Source organism: Phascolarctos cinereus, unplaced genomic scaffold (assembly GCF_003287225.1).
Source record: "Phascolarctos cinereus isolate Bilbo 61053 unplaced genomic scaffold, phaCin_HiC Scaffold_2;HRSCAF=192, whole genome shotgun sequence".
Taxonomy (NCBI): Eukaryota; Metazoa; Chordata; class Mammalia; order Diprotodontia; family Phascolarctidae; genus Phascolarctos; species Phascolarctos cinereus.
Window position 1 is genome coordinate 94,008,775 of NW_027555625.1, and position 16,415 is coordinate 94,025,189.

The window sequence follows — 16,415 nt, forward strand, 5'->3', positions numbered from 1 at the left end:
GCGGTCCAGCTGCACAATAACCAGGCAGCTCCAGTTTTCCGTTGGAAGCCTAGAACCTCTGCAACCCTGCCCACTTCCGGTCCCGAGGAAAGGGAAGAGGAGGGGGAGGGGCGCAGAAGCTCTCCAGGGACTCGGTCCCCAGCTTCGCGTCACTACCTAAGAGGCGGAACCTTGGGGGGGCGGTGCATCACCGAGTCGCAGCTTCCGTCCGGATTGTGATTGGTCGCCTCAACCGCGTCCTCCCCGCCCCTCGGAGGGCAGAGCTGGATGATGATTGGACCTCTCTGCTGAAGCAGCAACGAAGGCGGGAAAGAGGCGGGCCGGCGCGGGGTCAGGCGGGGTCGCCGGCGGCCGCTGGCGGGAGATTCCAACATGGCGCTGCAACCGAAGGAGGTGCTGGCCATGGACAGCCAGGCCGAGTGCAGTTTCATCCGCTTCTTCCAGGCCATGCCGCCGAAGCCGCTCACCACCGTACGCATCTTCGACCGGGGCGATTACTACACCGCGCACGGCGATGACGCGCTGTTGGCCGCCCGGGAGGTGTTCAAGACCCAGGCGGTCATCAAGTATATCGGGGTAACCGGTAAGGGCGGCCTGGCGGGAGGCCGGGGCCTCCTTCCCTAGCCTGGGGGGGCGGGTGTCCTGGGACTGTTGGAGAAAACGCCGGCCGGGCCTCAGCTTCCTTCTCCGCTCGCCACCTAGCGCTTCTCCCCCTCCCCCTTTTTAGAGGTGGGAACACGCCCCTTTTAAGACTCACCATTGAGAGTTTTGCATCCCAGCTCACACTCCTCACACTGCCGCTGGGGGGTGGGGTGGGGTGGGGTGTGCGTGATTGTCGAGTATTCCGCCCCCTCCCATCCTATTTTCCGAAAAGTGCAGAGAAAGAACTCCCGCAGACGAGGTGGAGCTAGGTCTCGAGCCCAGATCCTCTCCCTCTATTCAATTCAATATTTTTCCCAATTCATTAAACACTTATTAAGCACCTGCTGTGTGCCGGGCACCCGACTAAGCGCTGGCTATACAAAAACGGCCGAAAGCGACTCGGTGACCTCAGGGAGCTTGCAGTCTATTCCCCGGTGCTGGCTCTCGTTGTCACCCCACCCCCTCCGGCTTAAAACTGCAAAATTGGGAGCCGTGAGAGGAGGGTGGGATGAAGATTTCATCGTCTGCGGGTTTTTTTTTTTTAAGTCATAGAATTTTAGAACTCAAAAGAGGCCGTAATGATCGTTTCATCTAATCCTCTCATTTTACAGATAGGAAAAAGTTTCCAAAGAAACATCTTTTATCAGACTTTGTACCTTGATTTGGGGTTTGGAAAATAGAGTGGAAGGAAGGAGCTCTGGACTTCAATGAGGTTCTTACTGCTTTGCTTCTTATTATGACGGCATAAATTACTTACCCTCACTGCACCTCAGTTTTCTTAGCAGTAAAACGAGCGGGTTAGATGAAATCCCTAAGGTCTTTTCCAGTACTAAAACTGCCGCAGTTGTCCAAAGGTTACTTCCCCCCTCCCCAAGTACCAGTTATCTTCCCAAAGTCTTCATCTCAAATTCACCTCCCTTTTCTGATCACACTGATGATTTCTATCATTTAATTTTTCCTCCTGATTCTTTAAAGTGGTCAGCTGAAAGTCTGAAGAATCTTTATTTTTAAAAAAGTTTTTAGCAATCCATCCAGTTCCTACGTATAAATCATCTTGCTATAAAAATTATTACACTAAACATATAAATCGTTAAGGTTTGCAAAGTTTTTTGCAAATATTAAACATTAAGTTTCAAGCTACTGCCCTCATGCATCAATAAATTGCCCTCCGTGGAATTTCTACAACAATGAAATCCCAGGTTCAGACCAAAATAACGATAATAAAGTACAGTAATGACATCAATTCAATAAACATTTTAACCATACAACACCCTGGGGAAATAAGTGCTATAATTATTGTCCTCATTTTGTAGAGGAGGAAACTGAGACAGGCGGAGGTTAAGTGACTGGCCCAGAGTCACAAAGCTAGCAAAAGTCTGAGGCTAAATTTGAATTTAGGTCTTTCTGGTTACTGGTGCAATACCCTATTCTCTAAGCATTACATCTAAATATTAGGACTGGGGAAGATTGGTATGTATTGTTAAGTACTTCTTTAGGAGTGAGTAATAGATTTTTACGTAAGAATAGCCTGTTGCTGTTGTCCAAATACCTCTTATTTTGCTGTATATCTGGGAGTTTCTTTGTAGACTAGGGTAAGCTCATTAAGCTTACCTAAATAGCTACAACAATAGCTGGCTTTTCTCCAGTTTCTAACTGCCCGCCCTTAAGTCTAAACCCTGCAGTTTAGCTCTGAATCATAATCTCAAAATCCCCATAGCTATTCTTTTCCTCCTCAAGTTTTCTTAGGGGACTTTGTCAGGATTTTCCCTTTACTTCTTTCAGTCAGTCAAACCCTCTTGAAGAGGAATCACCTGAATCCACACCCTAAATAAATGTTTGTTGGGTTGCTATCATTATTGTACTTTATTATTGTTATTTTGGTCTGGACCTGGGATTTCATTGTTGTAGGAATTGCAGGTAGGGAAATTTACTCTATTGCTGCTGGAGGGCAGTAGCTTGAAACCTGACGTTTCTAGGGTTGCTGGGAGGCACTGAGAGGTTAAACCACTTTCCTAGATTTAAGCTTGATCTTCTTGATTTTGAGGCTTTCTCTTTAACTGCTATTCCAAACTATTGTATCAGTGGTACACTGTTATTTGGTGACTAGAAGTATCATAAGAATGGAGTGAGTGGGATGTTTGGGTAAATTAGGCCTGTTGAGAATTTGTGGTTTAAAGATGATTATGACTTCAAATGTGTCAAATTAAGAGGAGACTGAAGTGTAGTTCTTTCAACATGTTAATGGGGAAATGCTTAAATTAGTTCAGTGTTGGCTGAAAAGAAGCAGTAGCTTGCCTATGAAATATTTAAGTGGGGTAATATAGGCATTATAAACATGATTAATTGATGACCAGAAATTGAATGAGAAGGGGTCCTGGGCTTCCCCCCTTTTTATTTAAATTAAAAGTTTATTACATTATGAAAACGAAATCTACTATACGTGGAAAAACCCATGAAAGGGTGGAGTGAGGAAGATGGTTGGAAAACTTGATCGGGGCCAGGTTGTGAAGGGCTTTAAATGCCCAGTTTTATCTGAGAGCTTATAGGGGATCCTCTGGAGTTGGAGCAGGGGATTGCTATTGTCAGACAGACTTAAGGAAGATGACTTTGTCAGCTGTGTGGAGAATGAATTGGAATGGAGAAATACTTGAGGTAAAGAGACCAATTAGGAGTCTCTGGCAGTCACCCAGAAGTGAGAACCTGGCATCTTGACCTAGAGTGGTGGTCGTGTGAATTGAGTCAGGGAATGAGGACTCTGCCTCTGTTGAAATTCAGGTAAACTGTATTGTAAGTACTGAAGCTTAAAACTGCATTAAGACTTTTGGAATACCCTGTGTCATACTTTTACCCAGATTACTTGGGTGGCTAGTGAGTGACCCAGGAGAATGGTAGCTTTCTGAGGTCAGGAAATTTCTTTATCTTTTGTCTTTGTTTTCCTGGTACCTAGCGCAGGGCCAGGGCCTTGCATACAGTGTTGCTTAGTTCAGTTTAGTTGTTTTCAGTTTGTGTCCTACTTTTTGTGACCCCAGAGGCCAGATTTAAACTCAGGAAAATGAGTCTTCCTGACTCCGTGCCCAGCTCTCTCTGCTGGGCCAAGTAGCCGCCATTGCACGTAGTAGGTGCTTAATAAATACTATTTCAATTTAATTCAAATGAATGCTGGTCTGTAAAGAGTGTTATCTTATTTAGTGTTGTTAGGTTTTGTCCTGCTTTTTAATTTATTTAAAATCTGGGTAAGACTCACTATTTTTCAGTCATGAACATTTTGTTGTTGTTCAGTTGTTTCAGTCATGTTTTGAGTCTTCATGACCCCATTTGGGGTTTTCTTGCGATACTGGAGTGGTTTGCCATTTCCTTCTTCAGCTCATTTTAAAGATGAGGAAACTGAGGCAAACAGGGTAAAGTGACTTGCCCAGGGTCACACATCTATCTGGTAAGTTTCTGAAGCCAGATTTGAACTCAGGGAGATGAGTCATCCAAACTCTAGGCCTCAGCTCAGGAAGATGAGTCATCCAGACTCTAGGCCTGGCACAGTATCCACTATGTCACCTAGCAGCTCCCTTGAACCCTTACTAGTACCTTGAAGATAAAATACCTCCCTCTCGCTCCCTAGCCTCCCAAAAAGACAGCTGTGTGCAGTTCTTTCACTGTGCCATCTTGCCTTAATTTCATGAATATCTTGTCCCAAATGAATTTTTTTAATTTTTAAAAAGTTTTATTGATGCTTTTTATTAAAGTTACAACAAATTTATTTCTGAGTATATTCCTTCTTTACTTTCCCATCAAGCTATACCTTTTAAAAAAAAGTGATGGTCAGAGAAGTAGTTCAGGAAAAGCAACCAACTCATTAGCCATGTTTGACTGTACATGCAGTGTTTCATGCCCACAGTTCTCTACCTCTGCAAAGTGAGGAGGGAGTTGTATTTTTTCAGGTCTTCTCTGGAGCCATTTTTAGTCATTATAGTTTATAGAAGGTTGGTTTTCATTTTTTTGGTTATTTTTGTTTTACATATTGTTTTCCTGTTACTTATCACTTTGTATCAATGATGTTTTCCCCTGATTTCTTGAATTCTTCATTTTAATTATTGTGGTACAATGTTGAATCATATTGATGAACCACATTTTGTTTAGTCAGTCCTCAGTTAAATTATAAGGTCACTAGTTAGCCTTGCGATAGCGGTAATCCATGTAACCTTTCTGGGCCCCAGTTTGTTCATTTATAAAATAAGGGTGTTGAATTACATTATTAATGACCTTTCTGTCTCTGAAAATTTCTGATCTCTCCTGAGAGTCTCTGTTATTATGCTTTCCTGTTTCAAGCTTCATCATATGTGCATTGTGAGAGGTTGTAGCCTAAGAAGTATTCAATGACTCTTATATGAGATTTAAGGGTATGGGCAGCACTTTCACATTTTTTTTGTCCCTAGCTCCTGGCTCAAATACATATGTATACCACAGATTTTCTTATGAGCTATTTCTCTTATAGGAAGTTTATTATTTCAAGTGTTTCAGAGACTAATAGAATTTACCAGTGTTTTCTAAGAAGGCAAGAAGAATGATTTTTGAAGTTATTACTATCCTTGAACTATTGGGCTATTTCATGAGAGGCCTACTTATGAAGGGAGGTGGATTGATTTTAAGATCTACTCTTGACCCCAGGAATTTTTGCAGTTTGTCGCCGTGCCCACAATGTTCTCCCTCATCATTTCTACTCCCTGGCTTCCTTTGGGTCCCATCTAGAATTCTACTTTCTGCAAGGAGCCTTTCCCAATTCCTGTTATCTCCAGTTTATCCTGTCCATGGCTTGTTTGTCTATTGAAGTTGGCATGCTGTCTCCCCATTAGATTGTGAGCTCCTTGAAAAAAGGAACTACCTTTCTTTGTGTAGCTGGGCATTTAGCACAATGTCTGGCACATAGTAAGTACTTAATAAATGCTTATGGGCTGACTGACTGTAGCAAAGAAGTGACTCTGGATTCTCCAACGCTATGCCCACAGATTGCAAGACCTGGCAAATCCTCCTATTATGGTCTAATTGCTGGTTCCATTGTGGGTCCTGCACACAGCCCACTATCAAAGATTAGCAAGAAGCTCATTCCCAGAAAATTTGTGATGCAGTGAATTTTTTATGGCCAGTTTAGCTTGGAAGCACAGAGGTGTTATATGTGCCAGAGGAGTTGAAATGATGGATCCCTGGACTGTTAAGTAGGAAGAGTGTTATGTGTGACGTAAGAGTAGGATTAGCAATTTACAGAATATAAGCATTGCTAAGAGTTTTTACAAATTATGCTGAATGCTTTGTCTCTGATGATATTTGTTTTCAAAGTAATGTAACCTGAAGTTTTGAGTCTTTATTATTCTGATTTGTGAGGACTTGAACTTTTTGGTTTTTGTCAGTATGCAATCCCAGATTAACTTAAAGTATGCTATTTCTCTCCTTAGGTACAAAAAAATTGGAAAGTGTTGTGCTTAGTAAAATGAATTTTGAATCTTTTGCGAAAGACCTCCTCTTGGTTCGTCAGTATAGAGTTGAAGTTTATAAGAATAAAGCTGGGAATAAGGCCACCAAGGAGAATGATTGGCATGTGGCATTCAAGGTAATTTTTTTTTCTTGAAAAGAAAAGTAGAAAGAAAAATCTCACAATTATAGTGCTCTACCATTATTGGCAGTTCATACCTTCTGTGGCAACAGTGGTCCAGTTTTCTGTGGACAGTGCCAGGCCACAGCAGTAGAAGTCCCTGGCAGTGGTGGAAAGGAGAGGGATGAGGGAAAGAATTTTCTAGCAAAAGTATTGGTTGGGAAAAGACAGACCCTTGGGGAATAGAAGAGTTCCCGCATCTATGTCCGTGGGAAGATGAATCCCAAATGTGTAAGCCATTCCTAAATAAGGGTCATTCCTAAGTCAGGAATTTGTAAAGTTGTCTTATGTCTAAATTGGCATGTATGACAATCTGTACTCTTACTGTTAGACTGGAAATGTTAGATTTAATGCAACTTATTTTATTATGTTGGAGAAGGACATGGCAGACCACTCCCATATCTTCGCCAAGAAAATTCCATGGACAGTATGGTCCATGGAGTCACAAAGAGTTGGACATGACTGGATCAGCTGAACAACAATAATAATGAATTTTATTATGTGACCTATTTGTTTATTCTTCACTTAGGTCTTAAAATACTCACCATTTTTCTTGGAATATTGGAACTCTTTGTCCTTAGGGTCATTTTGTAAGAGCTTAACAGTTACTGTGGTCACTTATTGGGAAGAGGAGGTAAAGTAAGAGAGTTCAGCTTCGAGCGACCTGGATGATAAAGCAGGAATGGTCTTGATTCCCACTGACGTCTGCCACACAGTTGCCTAGCACAGTTAAAAAAAGAAAGTGTGTTTGTGATGTACAGGGTCATATGGGTTTTTCTAGTTGCGTAGTAAGTAGACTAACATTAAACTCTTAGCTCAGAGTTGTTTTTAAAGCACATTTTAAAGCACAAAATTTGGATATTTTATGTATTGTATAACATCCCTTAAAGCATAACTATATAATGAAAACTATAGAACATGCCTGAATTACTGACAGTAACAATTCCCTTTAGTAGAGAGTCCTGTTTATAAAACTTGTTCTCTAAAACAATTTTTGAAATTAAATGTTTTATCTCCTTTTTATTTTGGGGGAAACTGAGACTTAGAGATGTTAAATGACTTGAAAAGTTAAATGCCTTGCCCATGGTTACAGAAGCAGTGTCATAAGGGGAACTTGAACCCAGGTCTTTCTGATTGACTGGCTTCATGTCACATTCTGGCTTTCTATCACGTCACATTCCCTTTCATCTAACATATTAGGCCTTGGATTTGAACCTAGGTTTTCTTACTGTAAGTTATTGCTCTTTTTTCTCTGTTATAATTTTTTATTCAGTCTCCTAACACTAGCATTATAAAGGGATTCCACTAAAATTGTTGATGTAAATAAAACAAGAAATGCAGTTATTTTTTTGGGAGGCAAAATACCTCAGTGCTGTGATTTCATCATTCAGGAAACGCCCAGGTGAGGAAATTCCCTCCCTCAATGCGGAAAGGAAACTCTGTGTGTGTGTGTGTGTGTGTGTGTGTGTGTGTGTGTGTGTGTGTGTGTGTGTGTGTGTGTGTGTGTATGCATGCAGGAGGACACATCTCCACTTGCCGACTTTCTTCTGTTAAATTACAAGTTATAAATTGCTGCAAAGATCCCGTTCATTGTTAATCTGCAAGTTTTATTGGGAGAAGTTGGAATCGTTACTGTATTTTAAAGGATCTTGTCTGGAAGAGAACACTTATCCACATGAAACAATTAGAGAAAGGGGGTCTCTCTCATTGTGGTTCTAGTCTTTATCATTAACCACCTATGTGACATTGGGCAAGTCACTTAACATGCCTCTGATGCAGTTTCCTCCTCTCTAAAGTAAAAGTATTGGACTTGGTTTCTAAAGCCCTCCTAGTTCTAAAATTCTGATTTTCTTCCTCTGATATTTTAATAATTTAAACTTCGATGTTTCTTAGGTGCCTCAAATGACAATTTCCAATATTCTCTTTTCCTCAATCTTTGTTTAAATTTATTCTAAGATAGCTATCTCGTTGCTTTGCAAACAACAGGTATTTAATGAAGTTATTCAAGTACCATTTGTGAATATTTTCTCTGATACGGCTTGCCACTAGGACTTTAATCAGTTCAGCAGAAAAACAAGGAAACCCATCATGAAGAGAGTAGAATACTCTCCTGCAAAACTTTGCCACCATCTAGTATCATTAAAGCAAACCTATACCTGTCTCAGAATAATGTATGATTAATACTTTGAGTACATCAGACATTTTCATTAGTAAAGTTGTCAGAGTTGGCCCTAGGTAAAATTTGTGGCTTTTGTTCATATGATTTGAAAAATATTTATTCATATCTTTTGTTTTTATATCACTTGAATTTCCTAATATGCCCTTTCTTCCTTCCTCTCCCAGACAACCATCCTTTATGGCAAATTATAACAAGAACAAAACAGTTTAGTAAAAAATTAACTGGTGATATCGACCAAGTCTGCTATCATATGTAATGCTCTACATCCATATTTCCCTACTTCTGCATTCTCGTATCTTTTCTTTGGGATTAATCTTGGCCAAGATAATTTCATACCATACGGTTGTGATTATTTTATTCTTTCCATTTATGTTGTTGTCACTGGATATATTATTTTCCTTGTCCTTTTTTTTTCCATTTTGAATCAGTTCATGCAAGTGTTTGTACAGTAATATTCCATTCCGTGTGGGTCTCACAACTTGTTTAGTCGTTCCTCAGTCTATTTACATTTCCTTTCTTTTCAGTTCTTTACTACTATAAAAAGTGCAGTTTTGATATATCTAGAATCTTTCTTTTCATTTTTGATGTACTTGGTTGTATGTGTTTCTTCAACCTGTGTGAAAGGGCATGGTCCTGGTCACATTACTTAATTCTAAATTGTTTTCTAGAATGAGTTGGACAAATCCGTAGCTTTGTCATCTTTGCCAGTTTTCTAAGTTCTAGGTGGAACTTTAGAGTTGTTGTGTGTGTGTGTGTGTGTGTGTGTGTGTGTGTGTGTGTGTGTGTTGCGTTTCTTTTCTTAGTGAATTGGAGCAGTCTTTCATGTAGTTGTTTATAGTTTACAGTTCTTGTGAGAATTTTTTTGTCCTTGGACACTGTATCCATTTTGAAGTGGCTTTTCTTAAATATTTTACATATCTTAGATATGCATTATTCTTAGAATTATTTGAGGGAAAGATATTTTCTCTCAGTCTACATTTATTGTGTGGTTGCTTTGCTCCTGCAATAGATTTTCGGTACATGTAACTAAAATTAGAAGTTTTTTCTTGTTTATGCTTATAGGATCTAAAAGGAAGGTTTTAAGTGGTTTCTAGTGATTTTCCTTTATTTTTTGTTTGTTTTTTAGGCTTCACCAGGCAATCTTTCCCAATTTGAAGAAGTTCTCTTTGGCAGTAGTGATATGTCATGTTCCATTGGTGGTGTAGGTGTTAAGTTGTCTGTTGTTGATGGCCAAAGATTAGTTGGGGTTGGGTATGTTGACTCCATACAGAGGAAGCTAGGACTGTGTGAGTTTCCAGATAATGACCAGTTCTCCAATCTCCAAGCTCTGCTGATTCAGATTGGCCCAAAGGAATGTGTGCTACCAGGAGGTGAAACTGCTGGGGACATGGGAAAACTGAGACAGGTACGAAAGGGGAAGATTTCATGCTAATTTTTTAAAATTTTTATATTCAGTTCTAAATTCTCTCTCTTTTCCCTTCCCCCCCCATTGAGAAGGCCAGCCCCCACCCCCCAAACCCAAAGGTCTTTACAAATATATATAGCCATACAAAATACATTTCCACATTAAAAATATCCAAATAGAAAGAAAGGAAGGAAAAGGAAATATGCTTTGATCTGCACTCTGAATACATTACCTTTCTATAGAAGGTAGGTAGTGTGTTTCATCATGATCCTTTGGAATTGTGGTTGGTTGTGTTGTGTTGATTGTGTTGATCAGAATTCCTAAATGACTTAATACTAATAAAGTATAACCAAAAAAAAATCTTAAAATCTTAGAAAAGAACACCATGTAAAAAAAACCCAGAACTAGAAAGGGCCATTTAATTGCTTTGATGATATTTTACAAAAAAACATTTTTGAAATATTCTAAAAAAAAAAAGATAGTTTTAGTGCTGATTTCTTTCAAAAAGAGAGAGAGAGAGAGAGAGAGAGAGAAATCATTTTGGGTTGTTTTTTGATATAGTTATTGCCACTTAGCACAGCACTGAGGAAAGGAAAACAAGCACATTAACTATATTAAAGCAATTATAACCGAGATAATTTAACTGATACTTCATAAGCTTAAACTGAATAATCAGTTGGTTTTTAAAAGGTTCACAAATTCTGTTTTCCAGTAAAATTATTGGGAGAGAACAAATGTGTATTTTTAAAAACAGGTTATTGAGAGAGGAGGAATTCTGATCACAGAGAGAAAGAAAGCTGACTTTGCAGCAAAAGATATTGTTCAGGACCTCAACCGTTTGTTGAAAAGCAGAAAGGGAGACCAAGTGAATAGTGCTGTATTGCCCGAGATGGAGAACCAGGTATGTAAATTAAATGTGTTGATTTATTTATTTTTAGTCATAAAAATGTCGTTTTCCTAGTGGAAGTTTCTAACACATTAACCTTGCATCAGTTGCAAATAACATTTGCTGTCATTCCTTTGACCTTCAGTTCATCTCAATGTTGAAATGAAAAATTCAAGGTACTTCCCTAAAGGAAGGACCTACATAAATAATTTGTCTTTTTACTAGTGAATTTCATTATAGTTCCACTATATAGTTCTTAAATCCTTTTTCTTTTTGCTTGAAAGAATTCTTTGTAGGTTGTATAAGTTTAGTAACAATATTGAGTTTTTAAAGTTTTAGACTGTGTGTTTATCTTTAGTATTGGTTTATTCCCTGATTTTGGCCAATAAAATAAGAGAAAGGAACTGAATTAGGGAGTCTTAGGGGTCTGTGTTTGAATAGAGAGAAAAGTAGATATTTATGTATCACTACAAAATTAGTGTATAAATACCAGTTGTACTTCCATTTAAATGAGGCTTACACTGTGTTACAGCCACTGAAAAATTTTAAGCCACATACATATAGATGAGCTTGTTCTTAAAGTGAAAATAACATTTCTTCTATTTGCAGCATGTTTAGAGTCTGGTCCATTTTGAAAATATTTTATTGATCCCTTTTGTCATAGCATGGTCATTTGCAGATAGACCCCATCCCTGCTTCCTCTACTTCTCACCTCCAGTGCGTCTTTACTGTAACAAAGAATTAGTTAAGCAAAATCAGCCAGCACAGTAACACAGTGACCATATCTTACAGTGTGTACAACATTCCATATGTGATCCTTTTTTCAAGTGAGATTTCCTGCTGTGAATTAATTTTATTGGTTTACCTTTTGTTTTGGTTTTATGAGAGCAGAAAACAACTTTTTTTTCATTTTTACATTGCTTTATTTTTAGTTTTCAGTATTCACTTTCATAAGCTTTTGAGTTTTAAATTTTCTCTGCCTCCCTCCCCTTTTCCCTTCCCAAAATGGCATGCAATCTGATATAAGTTCTACATATGCATTCTTATTAAACATATTTTCACATTAGTCATGTTGTAAAGAAGAATTAGAACCAATGGGAGGAACCAAGAGAAAAAAGAAACAAAACCAAAAAAAGAGCAAATAGTATGCTTTGATCTGCATTCAGACTCCATAGTTCTTTCTCTGGATGTGGATAGCATTTTGTCTCAAGAGTCTTTTGGAGTTGTCTTAGATCCTTGAATTGCTGAGAAGAGCTAAAAAAGTTAGCACACGATATGGCTGTTACTGTGTACAGTGTTCTGGTTCTGCTCACTTCACTCAGCATCAGACCATACAAGTCTTTCCAGGTTTTTCTGAAATCTTCCTGCTCATCATTTCTTATAGCACAGTAGTAGTCTATTACATTCATATACCACAGCTTGTTCAGCCAGTCCTCAATTGATGGGCATACCCTCAACTTTCCAATTCTTTGCCACCACAAAAAAAGCATGTAATTTGTTTAGCTGTTCCTCATTTCAAAGACATTACTTTGTTTCTGCTTCTTTGCTGCTACAAAAAGTAATGCTACCAATATTTTGCATGCATATTGGACTTTAATTTTGTCTTTAAGTTCTTTGAAGTATATGTCTAGTAGTGAAATCTCTGGGTCAAAAGGTATTGTCATTTTAGTCATTTTATTTGCATCCTTCCAAACTGCGTTTCAGAACAATTGGATACATAGTTCCATTAGGCCCTTAGTGTGCCTGTTTTTCCTGAACCAGGGAAAATAATGCTGCTTGTAATTTGTCTTTGTTCAGTCATTTACGTTAAAACATTTTTTAATGACTTTTACTTTTCAAATATAGGATCTCAGTAACACAAGGAGAAATTCTTTTATCTTAGGTCGCAATTTCATCATTATCAGCTGTGATTAAGTATTTAGAACTTTTATCAGATGATACAAACTTTGGACAATTTGAACTGACTACCTTTGACCTCAACCAGTATATGAAGCTGGATAATGCAGCTGTCGGAGCTCTTAACCTTTTTCAGGTAAAAAAAAAAATACCAAACATGGAAGCTTGGGATGGAAAGGGACTTTGAGAGTCGGTAATTTTAATCAATGTGGGTACAGATTATGAAAACCTCTTTTATGATTTATGGCCTGGAGGAGATGTTGTGGTCAAAAAGCCCCATCTAAGGGGCCTATTTGTGATGAGCTTCTCAGCTCTTAGGTAGGCTGGTCCATCCCTGGGTACCCACTTGAATCCTTTAACATCATTAGAAGCCTGTCATAGATCTTGGTCTAGAAGAATAAATAACCTTCAAGGACACAGTCAGTGGGTAGATGGGAGGGAATTCTTTGTCAGAAGCAATCAAAACATATTAAAAAATAAAACCTGGAGTCATTTCCACAACACAATAAGATATTGGGATAGGACTTCAGTGACAGTTTCATGTTATGTTAAAGGGTTCTGGTATTCTTAAATATTTAGAAGTATCATATGTTTAATGTGTAATTGTACAATTAGTATTGTTAGATAAATGCAATAAATTTTAATTGTTGTATTTTATTTTTCTACTCTTAAGTAGTATAGAATAGTTTTATAAATAAATTTACACAGGATGCAATCCTTAAATTTGGTTCTGAAGTTTTCGGCTTAAGGTTACAGGAATAGTAGTATATGTCATTACAGAAGTACCATTGGGCAGAAGCTTGATTGTATATTGTGAGTTATATAAAAATTCGTCATTTAAATACAAATTTTAATTACTATCATTGGCTTAGTGAGACATGCTAATAAGCCTGTCATTTCATCTCTTACCTTCTGTTACTAGGGCTCTGCTGAAGACAAAAGTGGTACTCAGTCTCTTGCTGCACTGCTGAATAAGTGCAAAACCCCTCAAGGCCAAAGACTGCTTAATCAATGGATTAAGCAGCCACTACTGGATAAGAACTGGATAGAGGAAAGGTAGATAAACATGCCTATTTATAGTGGTCATATGGAAACCAACTTGACTATAAATGATACTCTTGCTTTCTTAAAATTAAGTAGTCTTTATTAGAAGAAGAATCAAAGTAATTATGTAGTTGACTGGTAATAGCAGATAATTATAAACTTGTGGCTAAAGAAATATTAATAAAATAGTGCATAAGATTAGAAATCTCTGTTGTAGTATTTTTGTTTGAAAGCTGTGGTGCCTTCTGATATTGGAGCAAGTAATAGTGGGAATAATATTTACTTAAAAGTTTGACCTCTTAAAAGAAAGAACCTGTGTTTCTAAAAATATCTGACTCTGTGTTTCCGTTCTAACATATTCTTTGTTGAAAAAATGAGTTCTTTTTAAATAGCTCTCTGTTTTTGTAGGATTTATGGTACTTGTATGTTTCAAATTGGAGCATAAAATACTAAATAAAATATTAACATTAAGATATTCGCTGTGGGAGTTCCGAATCATTTCCTTTAAGGTGTCTTTTAAAAACCTATGTAGCAAAGCTTTGAAATTAATTGACAGTATATAAGGTTAAAATCTCATCTATCTATAGTCATACTTAGTCAAATAAGGTAATATTTGTTAGCTATAATTTTCGTAATACTTATAATTGATTATAATACCTAACCTTGCAGTTGTGGTCCATGTTCTCATTCATTAAGTGAGTCATTTATAAACTGTCAATATTACATATAACAAAAGTTTGACTCTCCAAACTCAGTTGTGGATTGATGAGACTAATTGAATATATCCTTGTCCTTTCTGAGGTGCTCATTTCTTTAGGCTCAAGGAGTTTACTAAACTTAATGACCGTCAGATATTAAAATAGGCATTATCCATAAATTTATGATAAAATGTGACATTTGTGATAATATTTATTTTGATGTGCAGTTTATTAATTTTCCTTTAGAAGTTGCATGGGATGTACAGTATTCGTCAAATATTTGTTATAGAAGTTTCAAATACTCTTTTCCTTTAAACTGTGTTTTAAAACTTTTAGTAGCAAATCTTAGAAATCAGTTAGTTGGCAGTAGGTAGGGTTAAAATTCAGCCTATTAGTGATTGACACTTACATAGTGTTTTTTAAACATAGTGTTTTTTAAGGTATATAAGGGCTTTATTTATGGACATTAAGTCATTTGGGCCTCATAGCTATGAGGTGGGGTTTTGGTGTGTTTTATTGTTTGGTTCAGGCTAACACTGCTGCCACTTGAGTGTAGGCCCTCGTCACCAAATGCCTGGATTGTTGCAGTGGCCTGCTGGTAGATCTGTCTACCTCAAGTCTCTCCCCACTTCAGTCCATCCTCCATTCAGCCACTGAAGTGATTTTCTTAAAGCATCTGATTATGTCACCCCTAATAAGCTCCAGTAGCAAATACAAAATGCTCTATTTTGCATTCAAAGTCCTTCATAAACTTATTCCCTCAACCTTTCTAGTCTCATGCTCTACTCCTCAACTTGTGCTTTTCAGTGCAGTGACACTGGTCTCCTGTCTGTTCTACGAACAAGACACTTCATCTCTTGGTTTTGGGCATTTTCTCTGGCTGTGCTCCATGCCTAGGACACTTTCCTTCCACTGCTCCAATTACTGATGTCCCTGGCTTCCTTTTAAGTCTTAACTGTAATCCTGTCTTCTACTGAAGTTCTTCCCCAAACCCTTTTAATTCCATTGCCTTCCCTCTGTTAATTATTTCCTGTTTATCTTATGTAGATGGGCACATATTTCCTATAGCTAGGGACTTAGTATACTATGAAGTATACATTCTATAACTTAAGACTTTACTTTTTTAAAAGTTAAAATCCCTAACATCATAGGTGTGGAATTTATTTATATTCTGAAAAATATACTCTATTGATGTCTTTGTTTTTAAAACAATTATTTCTGGAAAAAAGTCTCCTCCCCTTTGTATAGAAACTTACCTTATAATGAAAACATTTAAACAGTATGTGATAGAGCGACTCCATCCTATAAGGTATGTAACGTTCTGTCCTAATAGTCATTGTCTCTTCTCTGAGGACATTTTTTTTTTCCCATTTATTTTGAATTCCGCTTTTCTTTTGGGAGCCTTACTGTTTACATTGTTGTTCCCTTGCTGGATATTGTCCTTTTGTTCTCGTTATTTCACTCTCCATGAGTTCATACAGATCTTTACATATTTCTTTGAATTCCCCGTATTCACAGAACCATATTTTTTATTTAATTTTTTGGGGGAAGGGGGCGGCATTTAGGGTTAAATGACCTGCTGTTGAGTAGCATAAGGTCCAACGTAGACCCAGGGGCACTCCATTGGAGATCTACAGCTAAGTTGACATGGAACCATTAATGACTTTTTTGATCCTCACCATTCAAGTCCATGTAATCATATTATTATCGAGTCCCTAGGTAAACTGTATCTACAACAGTGGCCTTAATCTACAGTTTAGCAAACCAGTCAAAACATAGAAATAGGGTGAGCCTAGCAAGCCTTGTTCTTGATGAACTGGCTGTTCATCATTCTGGATTTTTATAATCACTGCTTTTTCTAGATATTTGTTAGCCGTTTCCTTGGTGATTTATTCTAGAGTCTTCTAAGGAATTAAAGTCAAGGTTACTATCTGACATTTGGTTACAAACTGTTCTCTAGGGGCAGCTAAGTGGCGCAGTGGATAGAGCACCAGCCCTGAAGTCAGGAGGACTTGAGGTCAAATCCG

General features: G+C 37.9%; 1 protein-coding gene across 2 annotated transcripts in view; it reads left to right on the top strand.

Moving 5' to 3' along the window:
• Positions 1-335: 335 nt before the first annotated feature.
• Positions 336-16,415, top strand: part of MSH2 (mutS homolog 2) — a 63,010-nt gene continuing 46,930 nt past the window's right edge. The window contains exons 1-6 of one of the 2 annotated variants that reach the window (XM_021001266.2): positions 336-583; positions 6,084-6,238; positions 9,586-9,864; positions 10,619-10,765; positions 12,633-12,782; positions 13,569-13,702. In XM_021001266.2, the coding sequence (XP_020856925.1) occupies positions 373-583; positions 6,084-6,238; positions 9,586-9,864; positions 10,619-10,765; positions 12,633-12,782; positions 13,569-13,702 (1,076 nt within the window). In that variant the 5' untranslated portion in view covers positions 336-372. The remainder of the gene's footprint in view (positions 584-6,083; positions 6,239-9,585; positions 9,865-10,618; positions 10,766-12,632; positions 12,783-13,568; positions 13,703-16,415) is intronic. The other variant, XM_078149501.1, reaches the window with a different exon arrangement.